General features: G+C 28.2%; 1 protein-coding gene across 2 annotated transcripts; it reads right to left on the bottom strand.

Annotated features, from left to right (window-relative positions):
* Nucleotides 1-1,089: 1,089 nt before the first annotated feature.
* LOC129606013 (osmotic avoidance abnormal protein 3) lies at nt 1,090-25,592 on the bottom strand. 2 transcript variants are annotated; one of them, XM_055516073.1, is made up of 9 exons: nt 25,513-25,592; nt 25,239-25,413; nt 12,926-13,046; nt 9,139-10,143; nt 6,968-7,959; nt 4,792-4,892; nt 4,614-4,675; nt 1,786-1,888; nt 1,090-1,738 (listed from the first exon to the last, which is right to left on the bottom strand). In XM_055516073.1, exons 3-9 carry the CDS (start codon nt 12,995-12,997, stop codon nt 1,293-1,295), a joined length of 2,781 nt encoding a protein of 926 aa, XP_055372048.1. In that variant the 5' UTR covers nt 12,998-13,046; nt 25,239-25,413; nt 25,513-25,592; the 3' UTR covers nt 1,090-1,292. The 2 variants fall into 2 exon arrangements, with proteins under 2 accessions (XP_055372048.1, XP_055372041.1); XM_055516066.1 differs by lacking the exons at nt 25,239-25,413; nt 25,513-25,592 and adding an exon at nt 23,841-24,054.
* Between the last annotated feature and the right edge of the window lie 596 nt (nt 25,593-26,188).

Below are 26,188 nucleotides of genomic sequence, written 5' to 3'. Positions count from 1 at the left end.
TGCAACCCAAGAGATAACTTTATAAGACAATTCGCCATTTCATTCAACAGAGGCATTACTCAAAAATAAATTCGGTGTTTGAGTTATTTATATATAGATAAATATATAATATAGATAAACGATTAAAAAATTTAATTTTTGTGCAAAAACACTATTTCTCTAGCTGGAAATTCGATGCTTACAATAAAATATAAATGCTATAACGGAAAAAATCCCATAACATTTATAATTCAGTTTTTCTCAAAATTGCAAATTTTGAGCTTAAAAAATCAGTGTTGCAGCAAACTAGCAAATTAATCAACTCAATTCTGCAATTACTGTTTGACTGTAGAATCGTTGTACACGCATTTTACTAACTAAAGTATTGCGTCAATTCGAATCGAATGCGTTAAACAAAAATTACAATCAGTTAGGCAATCAAACAGTTGGAAACCAAAAATTTCATATTTATCTGTGTCCTAATAACATAAACTTTTATAAGCAAAAAAATTTTTAATAATTTTATCTTTCATATAGAGACAGCTTTTCATTAAAGAGATTTTTGGTTTTGTTTAGGGTGAACCTGTAGCGTAGTATAATATCTTCGGGAGCAGAAAGATGAAACAATTTCATGAAACAAATCTTTGCGGATGGGGCAGCAGATAGGTAATAAAGCCCCAAAATCCCAGTCGAAAATTTTTGGTTTCGACGAAAAGGTGTATCGCCTTAAATGGCTTTACACTTTATCTTCGATTTACTATATTTAGCGTATGTAATTTTGACCTAGAGTAAAATAACGATTTTTCTTGAACCATCCAGTTTACAACCGATCTATCTCGGAAACAGGGTGAGATGTAATTTAAAAACTAGTTCAAAATATTTCAAACTATAAAAAACAAAAAAATTTAATAGGTAAATTTTTTAGTAATTGGTCACTTTGTGAAAATTCAACATTTTTTTCTTTTTTTGACTTATTTCCTCAATAACTTTTTAAGTAATGCCTCAAATGGCAAAGCTACTTTATATTGCTTTTTCATTTTCTTAAATCTGTTAATAATTTATGGCAGTTATAGCCCCGCCCCCCCCCCCCCCCCCCCCCGTCAATTTAGGTATATATCCTGAATTATTTTGATATTTATTTTATATTATTAACCTCATATTATGATGTCGTGATTCTCACATGTGCGATTATGCATAATATTGTGTTTAAGGATTGCTGAAATTATTATAAATACATTTGTAAAGAACTACATCTCTCGCACACAACATGTTTATAATATTGTAATTATGCAGTAATTATTATCAAAAAAAAATCATGTAAATTTTGGTGATCTTATATGATGATTTTTTCGGTTAATTATATCAATAATATCCTCGGAATCCGATATATATTGTCTTTGGTTAAATTTTATCTCATTTGATTGATTATGTTGTAAAAATTGTTGATGTTGATAATCATTTGTATTATTATCATTTGTGTTATAATTAATTCCATTATTTATATTTAATAATCCGTTATTTGTATTTGTACCAATTGTTTTATCACCAGCTGCTAACGATATTGATGCTGATGATGATTTTGCTGATAATCTTGACAAATCATACCATGTTTTACTAACTGACATTCGATTTGGTGGTAACCATGATGCTAATACACTATTATTATTGTCATTTTTATTAATATTACTATAATTTAACCAATTTGTTGTTAAACCATTTTGATTTGTTTGTAAATTTTTCATATTTTTTTTTGTAATATCTGAAAAAAATTATTTTTGTATATGTATTTATGTAGGTAATGTATACCTTTCCAATTCTTTGATCCTTTTCTTTGACTATCTCTAATTATAGCGGCTGATGAACGTTTTGAACGAAAATATGATTTACAAATGTCATTGTCATCGCTATCCTATAAAAATAATAAATTAAAAAAAAATAAAATTTTAAGTTTAGCTATGATTTCAAAATTTCAGTAAAAGACCGTTTCCCATAGTCAAAGATTTGACGATTGTGTCCATCATCACGTTATTGCCTATTGCAAATGAAAATCATTCGTAATTAGGCAATATTCATAAATTGAAATGTTGAAGATTATGTTTTTTTAAAAACATTTTTCAGACGAAATTTACTAGCTGTACCAGAAATAAATTTGAAATATATTTTTGATTTACTCTCTGAGCTAGGTGGCCTGATAGATATACATATATGACATTAGGCCAAACTGTAAATGGCTATAAAAACAATTCAGCAATTTCAAATCACTTAATTAGAATTAATGCTGCACTTGTGTTGATGCAATTTTTAAGTAAGTGTAAATTAATTTAACGTAGATTACATACTAATTTCCATTTCTATGCCTAGATGCCAAGATTATAAAATCAAAATCTATAATGAAAAGGCTAAACAAAATTTCTGAGATTAGTTTTTGAAATATTTGAAATGATTTTTTAATGGTATAGAAGCTGCCAGAAACAATTTGTTTTCATTCGTTCAATTACAAAAGGATGAACGACTCATGGTAGAAAGGAAACAATTTTTGAAAGTTTTGTTGTGTTTGTTCTTTACGTTTTTCAATTATCGTACGAGTACGTCAAAATCCATGTAATCCATCAAAAAGAATATAAGCCTGAGATCAAAATTGTAATAATTAAAATTGTATACGAGTACTGTATTAATACAGAACTCAGCTTATAAGTCCAAATTACTGAATTGTGTATCGATACAGGATTGTAACAATTCTGATGTCATAAACATCATACTGTAAAAAACAAAAATATAAACATTTTCATACTGTAAACGTCTCTTTAAAATGGCTAAAAATGCAGTACCAATATTAAAATATCCTACAATACAGCTCAGGGGGTAAGATATTAAAACGTTATTATCATTTTAAAGTTATTCCAAAATTTATGAAAACATTTATAGCACTAAAAAATGTGAACTAATTTGAATAATTGATTGAAAATTCTATTTATACCCGTACGAACGTATGTTCGAAGGGTATACTAAATTTGCCTTAGTGTTTGTAACGTTGAGAAATAACGGTCTTAGACATAGATTCAAGTGTATGTTTTTGATCAGCGTCGAATTCTGAGTTGATTTAGCTTTGTCTGTCTGTCCGTCCGTCCCAACGATAACTCAAAAACTAATTGAGCTAAATTCACCAAATTTTCACAAATGATTTACTGTAGTATGTGCCAGAACCCTATTGAAATTGGACATGATCGGGGTACCGGTTCGGGTAGCTGCCATACAAATTCAAAATTTATTTGGCTATATCTCAGAAACTATAAGAGCTGTTGTATTGAAATTTCGCACAAATAAATACATTAGTAGGGCCAATATGTTTGATGAAAATTGTTGAAATTACTTGGCTCCTTCTGGTACCTGCCATACAACTTCAAAAGTTATTTGACTATATCTCAGAAACTATAAAAGCTGTAATATTGATATTTTACACAAGCGAATATATTAGTAGGGCCGATGTGCTTGAAAAAATTCGTTAAAATATCTTAGCTCTTTCTGGTAGCTGCCGTACAACTTCAATAGTAGTTTGGCACACACAGTATTTTGAAAAACACAGTACTGAAATTTTGCATAAATTAATATGGTAATACGGCAACTTAAAGTCATTGTCTGTTCCATAGTCAGTTATGGCTTATTTATTCGCACATAGGATAACCAATTCGTACGGGTATCACAGAGTTGACAAAGTCAACTCTATTTTTTCTCGTTTTATTCTATTTTATATGCTATTTTCCAAATATTTAATTGTAAATTTTGCATATCGCGTTTTCGGTGGGAATGCACTTCTCCATGGTAGGGAAGTGTAAATAAATTATTTTAGAAACCTGTCGGTCTGTGTATGCACGCGTGTATCTCAAGTTCAGCTGAACCGATTTTCATGAAATTTTATATATAAGTTTATTTCGAGCATGGCACGGATTGGTCAACTTTTGGTATACATCAGGCCTCGGGAACTACACTTTTTATAGGGCCTGTTTTACATTTACTTGAAATTTCATATACTCGTATAAGCTTCATTCGACCGTACGCGGAACTTTTAAGCTCCTTTTGGAAGAAATCAGGTGTCAGCAACTGGAGGTTTATTACGGGCTAAATATACATTTTTGCGTGTGTAAAGAAAAATAATCAATCGATTTCCTTGAAATTTAATATTTCAATTCTTCGTATTAAAATTCAGGGCTCGGAAACTGATCTGCGGGCCAATTTTACATTTTTCGCCATATCTATGGAACGAATTTGTGGAATTTCTTGAAATTTGATATTTGAGTTCTGGTTGTTACCGAAAATAAATGGCGAATATTTCAGGGAATTCGGGTAGCACAAAGCGCAACTCTGTGCTGACCACATTAATTTTTTTGTATATTCAAAATATCGCAGTACTTCATTTTGAAAACACATCAAATTTTTATACATTCCATTACAGTGAATAGGTGAGTTATTAATACAATTAAACGTGAATCCAAAGTCAATATTAAATTTTAATTGAATCTAAAGCCATTAAAATTTTAATATCTGAATAAATAATTTACAATTTGGGATCATATAAGCCACGGTTTACTTATACTAAATACATATAATTATTAAATATATGTAGAAGGGATCTTTACCTCATTATCATCATTTTGTATTGTTAAAATCATTGGTTGTTCATATTGATTAATTGATAAGGCTAGAAGGATTTCAAATTTAAAATTAAGCAAAAAAAAAAATAATTATAATAATTTAAATTTTTCAAATTCAAAAAACAGAATTCTTAATTTTTTTCTTTTTAATCTTACAACTTACTAGCCGGTGGTAATTTAAAATGTGCCATATTATATTCTGGTAATTTCCACATTTGTAAATCATCATTCCATATTGATTCATTTTGTATTTGTGTTGGGTCCCTATATATTAAAATATTTTTAAAATGGTAGAAATTATAATCGAAATCAAGAAAATTAAAAACAAACTTCGTTTAAGTAAAAAAATAGGGGATAATGGACGAAAGGAGGAGCGTCGGTACAAAAAAAACTTTTATACGTCTTATGAGTTCTAGAAATTTAAAAGATGGTTGTATTATTTGCGTTTTATGGCCGCATTATTTTTAAAATAAATGCGGTCATATCACTTTAACTTTCTATACGATTGATTGTTGGTTTGGTAACATTTTTCTTGAACTACAGTGGTGGTTATGAACTGGTATTGAAGCTGTTGAAATGAGGTGATTACATGTAAGTTTAAAAAAAAATTTTCGTGTAGGAACAAAGGCGAGTTCCAGAACAAAAGGGAAAGATCGGGAGGTGGTGCAGACGGCGATAATGAAGGGGCTCCACCACAGTAGGGTCGTCTTTGACAACATTATATAGCACGTAAGCGCCAATAACATTCCATTTATACGGGAAGCATGATTAGATGGGAAAAGTAAGGTGCAGCGCCTGAGGCTCAAGAACTATGTCTTGTACTGCAAACCTGGCGTAAGTAAAATAAGGTCATGTATTTTAGCTGAGAAAGACCTAAAAATTATTTCTTGATGATATGATTTTTAGTGACGGTAATACGACGGCTGTGAGGTTTGAAAAGTTTGAAGAAAGATAGGCCTCTTCGCCTGATTTCCTCCTACATGCCTTATGACAGCAAAAATCTGCCGCCGCCAAGAAAATTAGGCAAGTCATTAGTTTCTGAAGTGCAGCTGTGTTGGTGCGATGTGACGCCAACACCCATCATACCGTTTGGGGGCAGTACCGATGTAAACGAATGAGGTGAGTCTCTTTTAAGTTATTTAAGTCATACTAACATTAACATATGCAACGTGGGTTCGTGTCCTCCCCTTTTTCTTTTTATTCTCATAAAAAGAAAAAGGAGAGGATTTAGACCTTACGTTGGAAACTTGCTCTAGGCCCCTAAATTTTAATAACTGCAGGGTCTCCAAGGAGTCTTCCCTCTCGGATCATCTTTCTGGATACGATTTAAAGTAGGTGTGCATCGGATGCCATGAGTGAGGTTATGGAACAGGCCTTAGGGCAGGTTTGGCAAGAGGCAGTAGCCTTTCGGTGAACCTATCGTAAACGGAATTGGCTCTTTTATTATGCATATTTCAAAAAAGATTCAACAAATTCATTGATGGTAGGTGAATTGAAATAACTCTATGATATCACCAACCGACCAACCAACTGTTTTGGACCATCCTGTATAATTAAATCTGAAGGGAATATATAAAGAAGTTAGGGAATATAATATAATCTGCATATTCTCTAAGATTCATATTGTATTTATATACATATTTACATATTTCATATTGTATTTTTCATTTTACTCTTTTCTCTTTATATATTAATCTTTGTATTGTATATGCCAGAGGAGTCCAAATACGGGTCCTATGATAATATGACAACTAAACAATTATGGAAAAGTGAACATCTACATATTCAGGAACATCTGAGTAAGGGCGAATGCAAGTGTGTACATAGATTGTAAACACGTTGCAGAAAAGACATTGCTTGTCAACTAGAAAACAACGCAGTTTTAGAGCTTAGAACATTTTTGCTGAACGCAGTTTTAGAACATAGAACATTTTTACTGCGCAGGCAAGTCGGTGGGTGTGCACGATCGTAGCACCGTCCTCCAAATTATTTTCCAATTATTTCCTCAAAAATTCGCTTTTCTGCCATGTTCTCGCAAAAATTCACCACCTCCATGTCGATATCACACAAAACTGAGCAAAGTTATTTGAATTTTCGTTCTTTTTATATATAGAAAAGAGATATATGCTATTCAAGTGTTCTTTCATAGAACTTTCATAAATTGTATCTGCTTAATTAATGCGCAGCTCCTGAAGTTTTTTGAAAAACCTCTGGTTGCGACCCCTATTTACCCTAAAAGTGGGAAACCTTGGTATATATGAATAAAATGTTTAAGATTTTCAAATTCTGTTTATAAATAAATTCTAATGTATTATGTAGGCATAATTTTTTATACATACCAATATTTACCATCCTTTCTTAAGATTGGTAATGCTTTTTCAAATAATTGCTGATAAAATTTTAAATTTCTTTCTAATCTACGGATTGTTTCTAAATAATCAGCACGATCTAATTGAAATTCCGCTTGTAGATCAGTTACTTCACGTTCTAAACTTTTAATTTGTTGACGATATAATTTTAACGTATCACTTTTAATTTTTAATTCTTGTTGTATATCAGTATAATGTTCCTGTAATAAATCTCGATCAGATATTTGTTCTACGCGACTTAGTGCATGTGCTAATGCACTTAAACGACGTTCAACTGCTTTTTTCTTTTTATTACGTTTTTCTTTTAATTCAATATCATTGGATCTTTCACCTCCAATTAAAGCATTTTTAATTATTTTAATACGATTAATTACTTCTTCTTGTGTAATTTTATTATTATTATTATTTGAGTTTAATATTGTTAATTCATTATTATCATTATTTTCATTATTATTATTATTATTATTATTATTATTATTATTACTCGTATTATTATTATTATTAATATGTAAATTACTTTGTAAATCTTTTAATTGATTTTTGTAATGTAATTTTAATAATTCCATATCATGTAATATATCTTCTTTTTCTTTTTGTTGTAATTCCGATTCTTTACGTAAACGTTCAGCTTCTTCTTCATATTTTAATTTCAATTTATTTTTTTCAATTTCAATTAATTCTTTATGATTATTATTATCAATATTGTCATTATTATTATTTATATTATTAAGTAATAATGATGATGTTAATTGATTTGTTTCTAATATATTCCGCAATTTATTAATTTCTTCTTGATATTCTCGTAATTTTGCATCTTTAGGATCTTCATTAATTTTTGGTTGATTATGGATATTTTTAGCTCGATTTGCATAACGTAATGTTGATAATGTTTCATCATAATTGTAATCCGCCGGTGAAATGCATGCAATCATTAATGTTTTTGTGTTGCCACCTAATGAGTCCTACGAGTTATAATAAAAAAAAAATTAAAAAGTTGTAATATTCAAAAATTGTTAGTTACTGTTTTCGCATTCATACGACAAAAATATGAGGTTAAATGTTTGCCAGGCAAAATTATAACCAAAACAAAAAACAGCTGATCGCTGCTTTGTACTCTCTCACAAAAAAATTAATTGTCTCCATTTTAATTATAAATGATCTGAATGCAATAAATGTAATAAGAATAAAGTAATTTCTATTGCTTAATGTCAGACAAAATCTGATGTCAAATAGAGTCTACATATACGACTTTCATCAGACTCAGATAAAATAATATATGCAAACATTAACTAAAATTACATTCAAATTTCAAAATTATTATCTAAAAAAAAAGATCAACTAGAAAAATTAGATTAAATCAGTTCAAAAAATTACGTCAGAAATTTGGAACTCAAGTGCGAATTAAAAGCAATCAAAATTACTAAATTGAAAATTGTTTATAACTTTTTTTTATAGTAAATTTAATATTTAGCGCAATTTGCACTAATGAAATGAAAATGGAACAATAAAATATTTATCCAATATTATTTTGAGAGTATTTTTTTACATTTGATGGAATTCATAACTTTATTAAATCGCGTTATTATATGGTTATGCATGGATAATGTCGGCAAAGAGCTATGAGAATAATATTACAATATTGTACTTTGTATTCTGCTTTGATCATTCATCCAAATTAAGACTTTCTATGAATTATATACTTGTGTAAGTTCTGTTATTCAGTAAAATAACTGACGGATGTCCATTATTTGTCAAGAAGCATATATTTTCACATTCGCACTTAAATATCCGTATTTTGAGGCAATTGAAACTTTGAACTTGCGGTATTAGGCTTTTCGGACGGCTAATATATGGTTTCATTATTGTTATAGATTGACTAATCCTGGAGGTGTCAACAAAACACTTTGACTTTCATTCGTAAAGTAATAACGCTTTCAGGTTTATTATTTTGTATAATGTCGCACAAAATAATAACCTTTAGACTTTTTAGACGTAGTAGTTATATTTGGTTTGCTAATTTACCTGCCACTTGCATGTGTCTTAATCTAAATCTAAATCTATCGAGATATTGAATGCATATAAATGAATATTATTTTCTAATTACTATCATAAATTTAAGTTGTTTATGTATATATACTAACTTGTAATAATCTTGTTAATTTTGAATCCCGATATGGTATATGTTTTGTTTTACCATCAACTAAAGCTGATATAACATTGCCTAATGCTGATAAAGATAAATTAATTTTTGTTGCTTCTTTTAAACGATCACCACTAGCACCAGTTTTATTTTGACGTTCTGAACCAGCTAAATCAACTAAATTTAATTTACCTTTTCTAATTGTTGTTGTCGATAATATTTGATGACTTTCTTGATTATCATCATAATTATTAATATTATCATTATTATTCTCATTATTTATGTTATTATTATTATTATTATTATTATCATTATTAATTTGTTCAACTAATTCACTATCGATTTGTTCTAAACTAATTGTAAATATTGAATGTGATCTTGAACTATTTGAATTCATTAATGTTGAACCAATAACACGATTTTTTGTACCAATTTTTAGTAATTCATCACATTCTTTAGAATTATGTACTGTATGCGTTGATAAATTTGTAACAATAATACCTTCACCAGGTATTTCTTTTAATTGTAAACTATTATGATTATTATTATCAAAATTATTATTTATTTTTAATAAATCACGTATTGTTTCATTATAAATTTCTAAATAACTTACTAAAACTAAATAACGTTTGGCACTAGCAACACTAATTGCTTCAAATATATGATCAAATGAACGTGGTATTATACCATGTTGGTTATTATTATTATTATTATTATTATTATTATTATTATTATTATTATTATTATTATTATCGTTATTATTAACTAAATTAATTTCCCCTTGCATTGTATGTGATTTACCACAGCCAGTTTGTCCATATGCAAATATTGTTCCATTATATCCTTCTAATACATTTTCAACAAGATTATAACACATATCATTATAAATTAATTCAGTTGTATTATTTTCATCGTATGTATTATCAAATTTAAATGTTTTTGATGGTGCCAATTTATCATTTGGATTATTTAAATTAACAGTTCCATTATCTATTTCAACAATATTCTGAAAGAAGAAGAAAGAAAGAAGGAAATCTTTTCAATAATGGGAAATGTATACAAAAAAGTAAGAGAAAAATTAAATATAATATAAAAGATCACATTTTAAGTGCTATGACAGACTGCACGTCTGCGTGAGTTCTAAATCAGCAATTACTTAAACTTATTTTTAAGCAATAAAAATTTCAACTGAATTGAATATGCTTAGTAAAATGTTAGATCTTTACTTAGTAAAGTTAGTTAATAAAAGGTAACATTTTTGAAAATCAAAATGAGTAAAATACAATGAATACTATATATTGCGAGCATTTGTTATAATAAATATTTAGTATCATGTTAAATCGACCGCATTGCATACAATAAGGGAGGTTACGTGACGGCACCAACTTTCGCATATCGAGTTTTCGGGGGGGATTCTTTTATTCATGACATGAAAGTGAAATATTAAAATAGTTTTAGAAAGATGTTGGTCTGTTTGTCTATCTGACAGTCTGCCGTTCTGTTGGTCCGTCGGTCTGTGTGTGCACGCGATTTACATCTGTAACCTCAAAAAAACTTAATGAGGAAGACGGTACTTCATTTCTATCATCTTTTTTTTACGAACCTTAATAAAAATATTTTCATGTAAAGTCAATATTTTAAATTCATCCCGCAAATTGAAATTTCCTAATTTTTCTCTTTCTTTTAGTAGTTTTGCTTGACAGTTTCTGTGTTTATTGAAATTTGAAAAAGCTTGCGGTTTCAGAAATATAAGTAACCAAAAATTCAAATTTTACAAATTTCGAAGCGCTATAACTTGAGAGGCGGTGGAGATGGAAAAAAATTTTCTTCTAACGAAATGAACTATTTATTGTGATTTCGTTAGAAGAAGTCTAACATTAGAAGTCTCTAAAAGCTGTTAAAATTTTAGATTTTCATAACCTAGGGTGTTGAAGAACGACATCAAAAATTTGGGGAAAAACGGATTTTAGGTAAGGGTAAATTTTTACGGCCATTTTGTTTTTTGGAAGTTCAAATATATTCGTTTCGGTAGAAGAAGCCAGCCACCATATTTTTGCTTTTCCAAAATTTATATAATACTAATGGTTTCACTGCAATAAATAGTTAAAGGGCGGGCGTAAACCTTTAAGAGGCGGGGAAATCTTTTTTATATAAGTTGGTACCGTTTCGATATGGTCTATTTTGCGCTTTTTAATTCTAAGTTTGTTTGTTGCTATAATTTAATATGCTTGTTTTTTTGAGACGGATCCTATTTCAATATATAAAAATCTTACTGAGGAAGAATAGATTTGTACCTAATTTTTCGCTTTTCAGGTACTTTAATGTTCTCTCTCTTCGTCACATATATTTTTTTTAAATCTTTAACAAAAATTTGGCTACTTGGTGCAAAGATTTTATTTTAATTATAAATTTTATTTTAATTAAAAATTTAATTTGAGGTTCGCCCTGCGCACTGCGCCTTCTGCCTCGGGAAGACCCCATCATTCTTCCACCTTATGAACATAGGCTCAAATAAATTAACTAACCCACACTGGGCAAAAGACGTGATGTCGTGGATGTGTTATTCATTTTTCAACTTAAGAAAATTAACTTAATTTTTACCGGCATTTTAAATAAAATTGTTACTACCTCTAACTTTAGGTCTCATTCCCCTGATCTTTTCGTGATTTTTTTTCGTACGACCAATTATGAGAAATATGAACCTGTCCGTTGAATGCAACAAACACACACACAGTCTTGACTTTTCACTGACGTGGGACACGATGAAAAAAGTTCTATTTATTTATAGTAAAGTATAGCGTCTTCTTATTTTAACAAATTTTTGTTTTAGTTTTTCATCGTTTATTTTGTTCAATGGAGTATTAATACGAATAAGTTTTATTTTGTATAATTTTTAAATTTAATTTTTAAGTCAAAAATTTGTTCTGTCTAAAAAATATGTATCTGTATATGCATTCTTTAATTTTAAGTTATGTAAAATGTTTGAGCTAAATATAAATAAATAACTAAAAAATATTATACAAAAAAAAAAATATAACTTTAAACTTAATATGAATATGGCAGTTGTTGCAAGAGCTAGACTATGAAATTTTTTTCACTTTTACATCTCAATTGCACCAAAATTCAATTTATTGGCATTGGATCTCAGAAGAGTTCAAATTTTATCAGTTTTTGAAAAATCTCTAGAAAAATGGTTATTTAATTTCGACCACAAAGAACGTGAGCTTTTATTGAGCTAAATTTGTTTGATGCACAATCTAGTGATTATATTCGGATTAAGATTTGATTAAAATAGATCGTGTTTAATAACTCAAAATTAGTACTGAATTGTAAACAGCTTGAAAATTGTAAATTGAATTTTATATTAAATTTTACGCTATCACTTATCTTTCTAGATTTTTTTTTTCGTTTTTTTAATTTTTATTGCTTGAATATCTTTTCTTTGTGATCTTTGTGATCAAATAAATTAAATTTAAATTTGTATGCATGGCATTTGTTGCCATCCTTATTTTTAATTTTATTTTATTTTAAGGTTCTCTATATTTTATTTTAACTATTTTTAGTTTTAGCTTTATATGAAAAATAAGGAAAATGAATAAATAAATAAAAATAAAATAAATTTTTGATAATAATGGTAATAAATTATTATAAAAATATGAAGAACGAAAAATTTTCTCTTAAACCGTAAGTAGCCATAGACTACATGAATACATTAGCTCTTTTGTAATAAAAAAGACTTTAATATAATGCTTTTTCCAATATATATAAAAATTTGATTATATACCAACCTTACAATTTAATGTCTTCTCTTTTTGATTCATTGGGCGACATCTTACAATAACTCTGACATTTTCCGCCATTTTCTTTTTTAATTATGATCGATTTTTGTTTATATTTTTTGGTAAAATACTGAAATTATAGGATGAAAAAAAATATTTATATTTCACATTAATGTATTTTTTAGAAATGTACTTGTTAAAAAATCATGTATGATTTGTGAAAAATTATTTTTTTTTGAAAATCATGATGCATATGTACATGATATGTGTATACCCATATAATATAAAAATATAATGTTAATAGAGTATTATATATAAATAGTATATATAAGTATAAACTTTTATACCATACATTATAGTTTATATAATATAGTATAAAAGTTTTTATGTAATATGGCATATTCGTAAACGTGGTTAAAACTTAAAACCAATATAACTATAATATGGACATTATTGTATAAACACTAATTCTATATAAGTTCTAATACTAAAACTGTCATATTATGTTATATTCAAAACTGTTATTCTCAGAATAACTGTTATATATACATTTTTTTTTCTATTTTTATTAATTTTTGCATTCTATTGAAAAATTTTGGTTGAAATAAATTTTTAAATAATTGTAAACTGATATGAATAGTTTATTCATATGATAAACTATAACATTGTTGCTATTTAAAACACCACAATAGGCGGATATTATGTAGTATAATACTTATATTTATATATGTGTATACGAATATGTTACTTTAAAATTCTCATTTTCGAATAGGAACATTAAATGTTATTAATTTTTCGTATCTGGTACCAATATACCTACGGCGGAGATATTGTTCTCCTTATGTGAGAAATATATCAAGTATACTGGAATTCTAAAATATATTTACGTTCTAGAAAAGGTTTTTTAAAATATTTGAATGTTGAATTATTAATATTAATTATTAATATGAATTTAAAAAAAAAATTAATATTTTTCCTTATTGATACCGACACGGAAAAATATATTTATTATAGTCAATCGCAGCCGTCTCTATATATTGCGTGCAATTAAATTAAAATATATTCAAAATTAAAAAAAAAAAGTATGAAAATTATAACTTACTATATAAGTTTTTTATTTATTCAATTCTCTTTCTCTTTCTTTACATAATAATATTATAATTACCAATATATGAAAATTAAAATGTATGAACAACATGCATGAATAAATTATTTAGTTAATAATGACAAATGAAATGTCCTTTCAATTGAAAGTAAAGTTTGGTCAAATGGTTTGTAAGGTAGTACTTTTTCCTCCAACAAGTGAAAATACTTCTATTGAAAACAATATAAAGGGTGTTCCTAAATTCACGCAAGAAGTAATTTTGGTAGAAAAAACAGGTTTATAATTAAAAAATTGTAAATTTTTTATTGATATATACAGTATAGAGTTATGTATAGAATAGCATATCGGGTAAATGGCCTCAACCACATTGCTGGCACATACGCACTCTTTTGTTGAAATTGTTTATGATTGTTTTACATAAATGTGGCTGAAATTTGCTGATATGGTGCTCGATTTGTCCCTTCGAGACGTGTGTGATCGTGGGCTTGTTGACATAAACCGTAGACTTCAAAAACCTGAAAGAAAAAAAATCCAACGGCATTAAATCATATGATCTAGGCGGCCAATTCTGATCATACAAAATGGGAAATTACGCGACCAGGAAATTACTCATGTAGTAATTGATTTGTTTCTGGGTCGCGATAGCGAGCAGCATCAACATTGTCGATGCATTTTCTTCTCAACAATCACGTGTGGATTTTGATCACTTGTCGATAAGCAAAGCCATCAAGATGAAAGTGAGCCTCATCGTTGAAGATAATTTTATTCGAAAAAAACTTTCATTATTTACAAAATATTTTTGAACAATAAAAATGTGTTGTTCTTTTATGTAGTGCTCCATTTTTAATAGCCCTGAAGTTTCACCTGTCACGCTGTATTTTTTTTTTTGTCGGCAGCACTTCCGCACAAATGGCGCAAAATTCAAATATTGCGTGAATTTTGGGTCACCCTTTATTACATATGTTAAATTTCTTTTATTCATATACCAAAATATTGCATGTATTTAGGGATGAGAGAAGGAAAAAAATTAAAAGGCGTGTTAACATAATGCTCGAATTTGAGGGTTAGTAGCGTGAGTTAAGAAAAATTGATGTATTTTTTTTTAATTTTAAAGCTTAGAGTTTCGAGAATGTAAAGTGCAAAAAATTCAAGTTTTTGAGTGGAGGCGGAAAAAAATTTTCTTTTAACAAATGAACTATTTCAAATGTTCCTAAAAGCTTCTGCTTCAAGCTCTTACAAGTTGCTGTGTAGAAGACAAAACGATATCAAAAAGTAAAAACAAAACGGTAAATATATTATTTAAATTAAAGGTAAATATTATTAAAAAAGAAAACATGAATTATATATTCATTATATACGTATGTTTTTTCATCTTATCATGTCCATTAAAAAAATCATAATATAAAAAGTTTTATTTTATTTATTTTTTACTAAAGTGAAAAGTCTACCATATTATGTGAATGAATTTCTTTAGTGAAAAAATTTAGAATTCAAAAACTTCAGAGTTATAAATATATACGTATATACAATATATATATGTGTAATCAGCAACCAATTAACCATTATATGCAAAGTTTATTGCATATTGGTTATTGTTTTGAAAGCGGGAGCACGCACTTTTTGGAAACCACGTAGGGGCGGTATACCTATATTTTTAGAGCCGGCATGAATACGTATTTATGTGTACCAAAAGTATCCGAGATATTAAAATTTTATTAAGATATTGTATTGATACATAATTCATAGTGGCTTAAAGCCATAAGCTAATATTTTTTTTGCAATTAGAATGCTGAAAAAAAGCCAACGTATAAAAACGTAGAAAATAAAATCTAATACTATTTATTACACTATTTTCAATATCTCATTCTCCCTCATATTTAAATATTTAGGTGAGTCAAAACACAAAAAAATAATTCTATACTGCTATATTTTTTGTTGTAAAGATTATTCTTATGAGAAATCAATCTGAAATTAATCAAAATAATGATATATTATACATATATTTAATGAATTAATAATTATATATAGAGTTTAAAACCTGAATTATGTACAAAAATAAAGGACAAAATTACCGCAACTTCTACAAAGAAATTATTATCAATACAATAGCAACAAAACCAATATCTAAAAAATTTTCTGTTGTTGAATTATTGGCAAAATTCTATAAAAAAAAATTTTAAGTTTCAAAAAATTTTGTACGGCATTATCTGGTTAAAGAAAACTAAAAAAATGAAAGAAGGAAAAAATTTGATTTTTTCTTCGAAAGTTCGAATGCCTGATTAATTGAAAGTACATGTAGTACAAAATCAAGTAATATGTTACTTTCAAGCTCTTTAGACTTTTCAAAAACTTATTGTTTGGAGCTTCAATCTTTTCGGAATAACGTTATGAGCAAAAAATTTGGGCAAGTACAGAAATTTCGTGAAAATTGGTTGAAATCCCTATACCTCGGAAACTGTTCAAATTTTGCACCTAGTTCTTAGAAAGAATTTTAGTTATTCTTTCGTTCTTATTGAGTTTTCATTGCCAAAATTTCTCAAACAAAAACCGTTTTCAGTATGCTATTAGAAACAAATCTGATGTGACACTGATCGACAGCAGCGTGTATATTGTCTAACTTAATGAGAATAGTGCACAAGATTATGAAAAAATGCTTTTGAAATGTTGTTCTTTCAAATTTTAAAGCAAACTTTTTAATTAACACGCTACTATAGAAAAATGCAATTTTGGTTCTTAGTATATAAAGGTTCTTGAGATACACAGGTTCAAACGCGAACGGAAGAGAAGCGGACGTCTTGATAAAAGTATAGTTTATTTATGATTCCCTATCTTCATTAAAAATTGCATTCTCTTCATTGAAAACTTGACAAATGAAATTTGGTAACATCACAATAAGCAACCCCCTTTTTTTTATTAAATGCGATCGGTAAAAAATAGAATTGTGTATTTGATCGGATTAGTTCGTTCAATCTTTAAACATTTTTATTTATATACCTATAATATGAAAAATAGCCTAAACTGAATTTTATTCAACTATAAAATAGGTGTAACTGAGAAAGTTTAATTGATGTTAGATCTGGATTTAAAAAAGAAAACAGTTTTTGCATTTAATTCTTATAACACAAAACGCTATCAAATTCTTCAAAGGGTGTAAAACTGTTATACAATGTATTATAAAAGTTAGAATTATACTTAATACGAGTACAGGCATGAGTGGAGAACGTAAAAATCAATCAATTCATTCATAAAATATTTATGTGGTAAATTTAATTTATTTTTCTATTTTTATTTCTTGTTTAAAGGTTATTTAGGTCAATGTCATACGTTAATATAACAATTAAATATGTATATGTATATATATCTAAATGTTGTAATTTGGAATTTATTGAAAAAAGAAAAAATAAAGTTTAATCAAGCCAATGTTTTATGTTAAAAAAGCATTTTTCCCTTGGACAATATTGGTAAAATATTGCTCTAAATAACAGTCTACCAAAATAAATTAATTTATTGCATACTTTTAGGGACAAATATAAGAAAAAAATTGAATAAAACGTTAACATAATAATGTAGTTAAATTCGACATTTATGAGCTAAGAAAATTAGTTATATTTTTTTATGACATGGTATTAACCGTTACATGGTATTATTAACCGGAAATTTAAAAAAGCTCTTGCAGTTTCAGAAATAAAAGGCGATAACGAAGAGAAGGGTGGAGAATGGAAAAAATTTTTTTCTAATGAAATACATAATTTATTATTGTCTAACTATTTCAAATTCACTACTTTTCTGTATTTGCAGAATTTAAAAAAATATCTTTGCGGTTTTGTGTAATACAATAAATAGTCAGAAAATTTCATTTTTAGGACTTTCAGGGTCTATAAATTTTAGGCGAAGAGGAGAGACAGGAAAAATTTTCTACAATAGAAATAAGTTTCTATAGTAAAGATCCATTTTTTTTTATAAAATTTTAGCTTTTTGTCTTCAAGAGTGTGAAAGTTTTGTAAATAGACACATGAACAGAGTGAAACTAATAAACATTTTTTTTTCAATTTTTTTTTAGTCTTAAAAATAAAATATACTCTTGTTGTTTTCATTCAATTTTAAAGAATGTGCAACGCTTATTAGGGAAAAAAGCGCATTAAAGTATAAAAGTTTCGATTTTGTAGGAGTAAAGGAGCAACCGACTTTCATTTTGTGTATAATTCACTTGCTTCTTTAGTTAAATATATTATATTTCAATTCTGCTTTAGATACTTTTTATTTATGAACTAACATAATATCAATTTTTGTTGCTTTTACAGAAAAATAATATTCCATTTTATGTGAATTTTCCTTTGTATTTAATAAGGTCATTAAAAAATCAATACTCACAAATCATTAAAATTTAATTCATAAAAAAATATTCCCATAAATTAGGTATTAAAAAATTGTATATTAGCTTTGTGGGTAAATATTAATTTCATTTCTTTTATAAATGGCACACATTTATTTTAAAAATTGACACAAATATTAGTTTACTGTTTCCCAAATAAAATTTAAATTTTGAATATAGAAAATATGAGTTGATCGTTTACCTGTAAAAATATAAAAAATTTTATATTTTTACCTTGATAAATACAAAAATTGTACTTGAAAAATGGTGTAGTAGTAGTAGTAGTAAGAAAAGGGAACCCCGCCTGACACCACGCGAAGCCCATGAATTACACCGACAAGAAGACCCATCGACAACTCCCAGATTAACATGTCACAACCCCCATGTAATACCAACCCCAAAAATTATCAACCTCATCCAATTAACTTCCTTCAACAGTCTCCTCAGGCCATCATAAAAGAAGACCCCGAGGATGGGCTTGCTTCTGATGTAAGCGGTCGTGAGTCTCGTGCCGGACCAAAGTTGCCCTGTTCGCGCTATCGCCTTCTCGTAAAGGTTCAAGGAACTATTGTCAGAACAAGCCACAAGTTTGACATATCCCCTATGCCAATCTTGGTCTCTGCCCGAGAGATATGGGCCTGGGTTCTCTTTCACGCTCTGAAGGAAGCTTGCTATCAGCCGCCTCTCCAATTTCCATCAGTTCTCTGCTGAAATCCTGGCATCATCTTTGGCCTGGTCTACCACTGCAACAATTAAATGGTTCTTCAGGATTTCATAAAACGGCTTTAAGCTTGAGGGTTTGTTCGGCGGCCTGGGTTTTTTGCTTCCCGAAATGGTTCCTCTCTGGAGCGTTGTGCCAGCAATAGTAAGTAATATAACTAATCAATAGTAAGTAATATAGTTAATTACACGCAGCTATTAAAAATCCTCAAAGAGAAAGTATTGACGTGAAAAGTAAACATGATGAATAACGATCAACTAAAAATAAAATAAAACTGCTAATAAAGCCAAATTGGAATGGCATACTTATGAAACTAAATTGGCGAAACTATAATTAAAGTAATGGTCAGAAACCTACATCCTGTAGCTCACATATCATGTCAAGTGTGACTTTACCAAAGAGGGGCGAAATGAGTTAAATGTGAATGGTCATAAAAAGGAATCGGCCCATACAGTAATCATGAAGGGACCCCAAGAACGATTAATGCTTTTACATAAAATAAAGTGAAAAATGGTGTTACATACTCACAAGTGGCTTCCAAAATTATGTTAAAAACGTATATCTAGCAACCCCGAAGCGATTTCTGAAAAACGAATTGGTACATGGAGCGCTAATGGTGTTCTAAGTAGAATGCACTAATTGGAAGTTTTTCTTAGAGCTAGAATATCATTATATGTCTGTTGCCAGAAGCAAACTTGGGAATGAATTTGGACACTGGGTTATAGATGCAACTCACCCTAATAACTATTAAAGAGGTGGTATTGCTATATTAATTAAAGATTAATTAAAGCAATATTTGCTTTATTAAATAATTGTTATGGATAAAATTCGGTCTACCAAGCAAAACTTCAATGTTGGTTCGGTATATTGTCCGCCATAGTGTAACATGAAATAGGATATTTTTAAGGGCCTTCTGTTGACATGTGGATTGAGGCTGTAAATTGACTTCAACTAGAGATAGAGCACTAAGTAAAGCCATTCCAGAGTTGAAATGTTCCATTCAATCTACTAGCTTTTTATTTACAAAGTTTTATTTTTTACCGAATTTTACTGACTTTTTTATATCTAAAAGGATTTCAGCAAATTTTTTGAATTTTGGAAGATGATTTTATTTTGAATTCAGATCACTCTGCGAGAGAATTAACCTCTGGCGAGAAAATACCTAATAAACGGAGCGTTCTACATTTATTAAAAAAAACACAGATTGCATAGGCTTCAAACGTAATGTTATCGTAAAATATAGATTCTGAAGTTGCGAGTTTTATCAAATTGACACAGAAAGTTGCCTATAAAATGCAAGATTCTCTGAATTCAAACCTGTATCAAGCAATTATCCTGAGGACATAAATGAATTAATGGTTCAAAAAAGAACAGCTAGATAAAAATCGCAAGAGGCGATAAAGTGATTGTGAATGGCAAGAAGACCATAAAATGATTTTGAAGATTTTCTCAAACACTCAATAAAAGCAGAAAATTTTAAATCAGTATCATACGAGAATTATATACGTATGGGCAACTAAAGAAACGAATTAATCGTCGAATAAAGAAACGAATTAATCGTATAAACCGATAAAGCGAATCCCCCCACTGAGAAAAGCAGATGGAACGTGGTCAAAAAGCAATAGGGCTAAAGCTAAACTATTTGCGAAATCACAGGGAAAAAATTTTTTAACCAAATGAACTGAATTGCAGTCTTTGTTTAGTAGAAGATTTTGATATGCATGAGTGCACAATAGCTTTATTTAATAAAAAGAATTTTGCCAAACGATAAAGTCGCTTAGACCGAATAAACCAGGTTTTTATCTTATTACTGCTGAAATATTAAGAGAATTGCCGAGAAAGGCATTGAAATTTTTGAAAGTTGTGATAAATGCAGCAGTTAACCTGGGTTAGTTCCTAGTCCTGGGAAAGTAGAGGAAGCTATCATGAGGCCAACTTATATAGACCGATTTTTCTGCCACCAATGATATCAAAAGTTCTAAAAAAAATTGTTGTTAACAAGACTGATGCAAATAATAGAAAATAAGAAATTGATCAGATAGCCATCAGTTTGGTTTTAGAAAAAAGTGTGCAACAATTGACCAAACACAATAAAAAAAATATTGTGGAAAATACGTTTGAAGAAAGGCAAACACGTTGGACAATATTTCTGGCCGTGGTTCAGGCGTTCGATAAGGTCTGGCACGACGGTGTATTATTTAAACTTAGAAAATTGATACTTTGCAATAAGTGGAGTTCATTGAGTCGTATTTGTCTGGCAGGCTTTTCTGGATTAATCAGAACGAGGAGTACTCTACGCTTAGGAAAATTAATGCTGGTGTGCGTTAAGGTAGTATTTTGGGTGCTATGTTATTTATGCTTTATCCAAGCGACTTTCCAGATTTTGAGGGCGTAACTTTGCCGACGATGCAGCAATATTTGCAGTGGGGCCTAATGTTGAATAATCGACAAAAAACTTATAGGAAGCAAGTGACAATATAAGTAAATGGACAATACATGAAAAATAAAGCTAAAAAAATCAATTGAGTTTGAATGATGCTTAAAAACACAGCGAAACACCTAGGTAATACTTTGGATGTCAAGTTCAGATGGAAAGAATATGTAAAGATGAATAGAATAGAATGAGAAAACAAATATCATACAATAAACTTGTGCCAAACAAACACACATCAAAAAAACACAAACTTTCCAGAACAAGGCTCTTCGTAATATAGTTATACGTAATAGGGCGCATTCGGCTCTAGATTTTGCTATAAAACAAAAATTACAAGGAAATGGAGGAGATATAAGTAGTAATTAACTTTTTGAGTTGAAGTTTAGTTAAAGTAACTGAATCGGCAGCAATTTAAAATTTTATTCGAATTAATGGAAAGTGACGCGTAGACTAATTAAATAAGGCTTGTACATAAATGAATTTTTTATATTGTACCTCCTTTATTTTGGAAAAGCTACATAATATCGAGATTTATTAAATTTTGACTTACGTGTTTAAATTTTTCAAGTTACTTGATGATAAGCGAAGCAATAATAACAATAAACTTAAGAAATAATGAGTTATAATAGGGAACGGATTTTTAGGTTTTTACCTATTTTTAGTAGTGCTTATTAGGACATATTTGCCAATATACAAATGCGTTTCATAAAATTTCCTTTTGTTTGGCATCGATTTGGAAAAACCTTTTTTAACCTTTTCCGGGGTTTAACACTTTTTTTAACCTTTTTAAATATTTTTGCATTTTTTGACCTATTTTGCGATTTGCAGCTACTTAAGTCCTTTATATGAGGAAAAAATTTCTCAAATAGTAAGTAAAATAAGGAATCATTATATTTGGGTTTCTATAAATGAGACTACTGATACCACTAGGAGATTCGTGGCTAATACAATAATTGATGTTTTAAATGCATATCTAGAAGAAAGTAAAATAAAATTGTTAGTAAATGCAGCAGTTCTTGAAAAGAACGTTTTTTTGATGATTCCATAAAAACATTGGACAGCAATTTTAATCGCGATTTAATTTTGCTTTTTATATCAGATTCTGCATCATATATGGTAAAATCAAGTGCCGTCATGCTTAGCCCATGGACTACATAGATTATATGCAACAATTAGGAGCCTCTATCCAGACGTTGATCGTGTTATTACTCCGTTTAAAAAAATTTTTTCAAAAGCACCAGCAAGAATACAAATTCTTAAAGAAACTGAACCCGATTCACCACTCCCATCCCAATCTATTATAACACGCTGACGGACATTGTTAAGTGCAATAAAATATTATGCGCAGTATTTTGAAAAAATTGAAAATGCGTTGTGCCACTTACCAGAAGATGATTCTGCTGCCATTGCAACAGCAAAAAACATATTTTCAAATTTAGATTTTAAAAGTAAATTGAAAAATTATTTTGTATTTTTTTTTTGTATTACAATCACTCGCTTGGAAACTTCTGGGTTATATCTTCATGCTCAGATAGAGATTATTGAAGATGCTGATAATATATAAAATAACGTAAAAAATATTTTGAGATCTAGCCGACAAAAATTTCATTGTAAACTGCAATTTTAAATAATGTCACAAAATTTAAATTGATATTAAATCAAATTGTACAATCAAAACTGAAGCTTTATTTTGGTTGATTCGTGATACCTTTGGGTTTTTATAAGTTTTAATTTTAGGTTTTGTTTGTCATTTTTGAGTTAAATTTTGTTACGTTGTATCTTTAGTTAATTTAATTAATTTTTTTCAGCACGATTTAGTTAAATTTTGTTGTTTTATAAATTTATTGAAATAAAAATGTATACTTTGATTTTTACTGGTATAATTTTTGAAGTTTATTAGAACTTTTTTGGGGTCCTTCTTTCCAATTTAAAGCGACCTATTTAGGTGATGAATTGTATAGGATTTATAGTTATAAAATTAAGAAGTAATTAGTTATAAGTATAAGTTTTGTTTTTATTTTGGATTAATTATTTTTTTAATTTTTTTATTTATATTTTATTTTTTGTTTTGAACTGTACTTTTGAATAGTTTTTGAGTTTAATAAAAATTTTTATGTACGTACTTATTACATTTTCATAACAACAATAATAATAAAAAATTTAATAAAATCACGCATATTCACATACATTTAAATATACAAACAGTAAAATTATACAAATAAGAATTAATATTTTTTTGGTTTTTTAAATTTAATTTTTATATTTGTTTAAACTTCTTATTTATTTACTTACTTTTTAATTTTATGCTCTTTTCTTATTATATTTGTAATTCTTTTCAAACCTATTATAATTTTTGTTTATAGGTCAACAAATAAAATCAAATAAACCAGAGAAATTGTTTATTGTTGTGTACATTGCGATATTTAAAAAAACTATACGAAATAAAAAATTTATGAATAAAAAAAATTAAAAAAAAAATAATCATTTGATTTAATTGCAATAAACAAAAATATAGGAAAAAAATGAAAACAAACAAGCACACAGAAATATAAAACTAAAGTTAAAATACCAAAAAAAAATTATTATTTTTATTCAATCGAAAAAGGATAATATGAATAACAATCATGGGAATAACCTGGTTATAACATTTAAATAGAAACAAAAATAAAATAAAGTTGGATCAAAACAACTGGTTTGTAAAGTAGCATTTTAATAAAAAAACAAATGGAAAACGTTATCAAAGGAACGTGTTAAAGGCAGAAAAATGAATAAATTTTTCTATTTGAAAAAGTGACCCGCCGCTTTCTAAGTGGACGCTCTACCAACTCAGCTACAGAGGTGTGAAGAAATTGCCGACAAATTGGTCTAAGCGTCCGCCTTGAAAGAGGTGGATCACTGGTTCGAGTCCAGTTCGAGGAGAAAAATTTTTTAATTTTTTTGCCTTAAACTCGTTCCTTTCATTACGTCATCTATCTGTTCTGCAATAGTATGAAAAAATTGCCATTAGTTACTCTTATAAGAATTAATAATAAATTATAAAAAAATAAAAAACCTACACGTTGAATTTTAGTAATTAGTAAACGTTTGCAGTTGCGGAAATATAAGGTGCCGAAAATTTTAATTTTACAAATTTTGAGGGGCGATAACTTTATAACTTTAGAGAGGGTGGAAGTGGAAAATTATTTTCTTATAACGAATAAACTAACATCTAAAATCTGCTTAAATTTCAGAGTCCTTTGAGTTTCAGTTTAGAAGAAAAACGATATTAAAAATTAAAAAAAAATATAATAACAGTTAACTTTAAAAGTAATTTTTTTTAATATTCAATCAGACTGCGCCGCATAACAAAAATTCAAAAATTACTTTTCTGCGTTTGCAAAATTTAATATATACCTTATGGCTTTGTTACAATGAATGTCAAAAATAGCAATTTTAGTAGTTCAAGGTGTCATAACTTTTAGGAGAAAGGAAATATAAAAAAGTTGTCTTCAACAGAAAACAAGTTTCTATAGCAAGGATATATTAACATATTAAATTTCAGCTTTCTATCTCTAACGGTGTTGGATGTTTTGTAAATAGATCCACGGACATGCGAACGGACGGACAGATTAGAACTAATAAATACATTTTTTTTTTGAAAAGTGTTAAAATCAATAACAATCAAATTAATAAAAAAGAAAAAAAAAACACCTTAGACCACCATATAACTTATGTCAAGGAAAAACCATCATCAGTATATTTATAGTACTCGTTCTACTCCTCCTCCTCTTACTTTGTCCACTCAAATAAGAATTGTGTTTTATATACCCGATGTTAATTCAATTATCTGACAGCATGTTTATTATTATGTTTTTACATTTTATATCTATATTATTATAAAAACTGTTTTATATACTTGTAAAACATTATTATTAACGGCAAATGTAAAAGTAATATAAATAGTAAATGTATTGTACATGCGTACCAAAGTTTCCACGTTTTAAAATTTTCCTAAATGGAATTATATTCATATATAACTTCATACAGTTATTAAGTTCCGACTATAGAAAATATTATAAAATCTTAATTATTTATTTATAACAAATTTAACACTTATATATAATTCAATTAAATGTATTTAATATTTATATAATATTTATATTTTTTGATATGAAGCCTTATGTTAAAAATTCCAACTGGAGTGTATCACATTTAACAAAATTTTTGTTAATTAAATATAATAAATTAATTTAAGAGAATTTTATTTAAATTTTAAAACAATATTTAATAAAGTTGGATCAAACCAATGGTTCGTATTGTAGCACTTTTCCCTTCGACAAGTGAAAATACTGCTTTTAAATACAGTCTATCTATATCTATTTATTAAAATTATTATCACACTATTAAAATTATTTTCATTTATAAACGAAACTATTTCTAGCATTGCATATATTTAGGATGAACGCAGTCTTTGCAATAAAGAAAAAATAAATTTAAGGAAAGGTTAATATAATGCTCGATTTTAAGGCTTAATTATGTCAGTTATGAAAAGTAATTATGTTTTTTAATGGCATGGAATTTACCGTTAGCTTTCAGCGTTTTCACAAATTTGAAAAAGCTAGTGGTTTTGGAAATAAGGGATGCCAAATATTCACATTTTA

Source organism: Condylostylus longicornis, unplaced genomic scaffold, assembly GCF_029603195.1.
Source record: "Condylostylus longicornis isolate FDR11 unplaced genomic scaffold, ASM2960319v2 ptg000003l, whole genome shotgun sequence".
Taxonomy (NCBI): domain Eukaryota; kingdom Metazoa; phylum Arthropoda; class Insecta; order Diptera; family Dolichopodidae; genus Condylostylus; species Condylostylus longicornis.
This window is presented reverse-complemented; position numbering and strand designations above follow the sequence as displayed.

Bases quoted from the DNA above. Each gene is read 5' to 3' on its own strand.
- LOC129606013 (XM_055516073.1), bottom strand. From the start codon at position 12,997: ATGGCGGAAAATGTCAGAGTTATTGTAAGATGTCGCCCAATGAATCAA. The intron at 1,889-4,613 runs GTAAAGATCCCT...TTATTTTTATAG, and splicing joins TACAAAATGATGATAATGAG to GATAGCGATGACAATGACAT. The intron at 1,739-1,785 runs GTATACATTACC...AATTTTTTTCAG, and splicing joins AGGATCAAAGAATTGGAAAG to ATATTACAAAAAAAAATATG.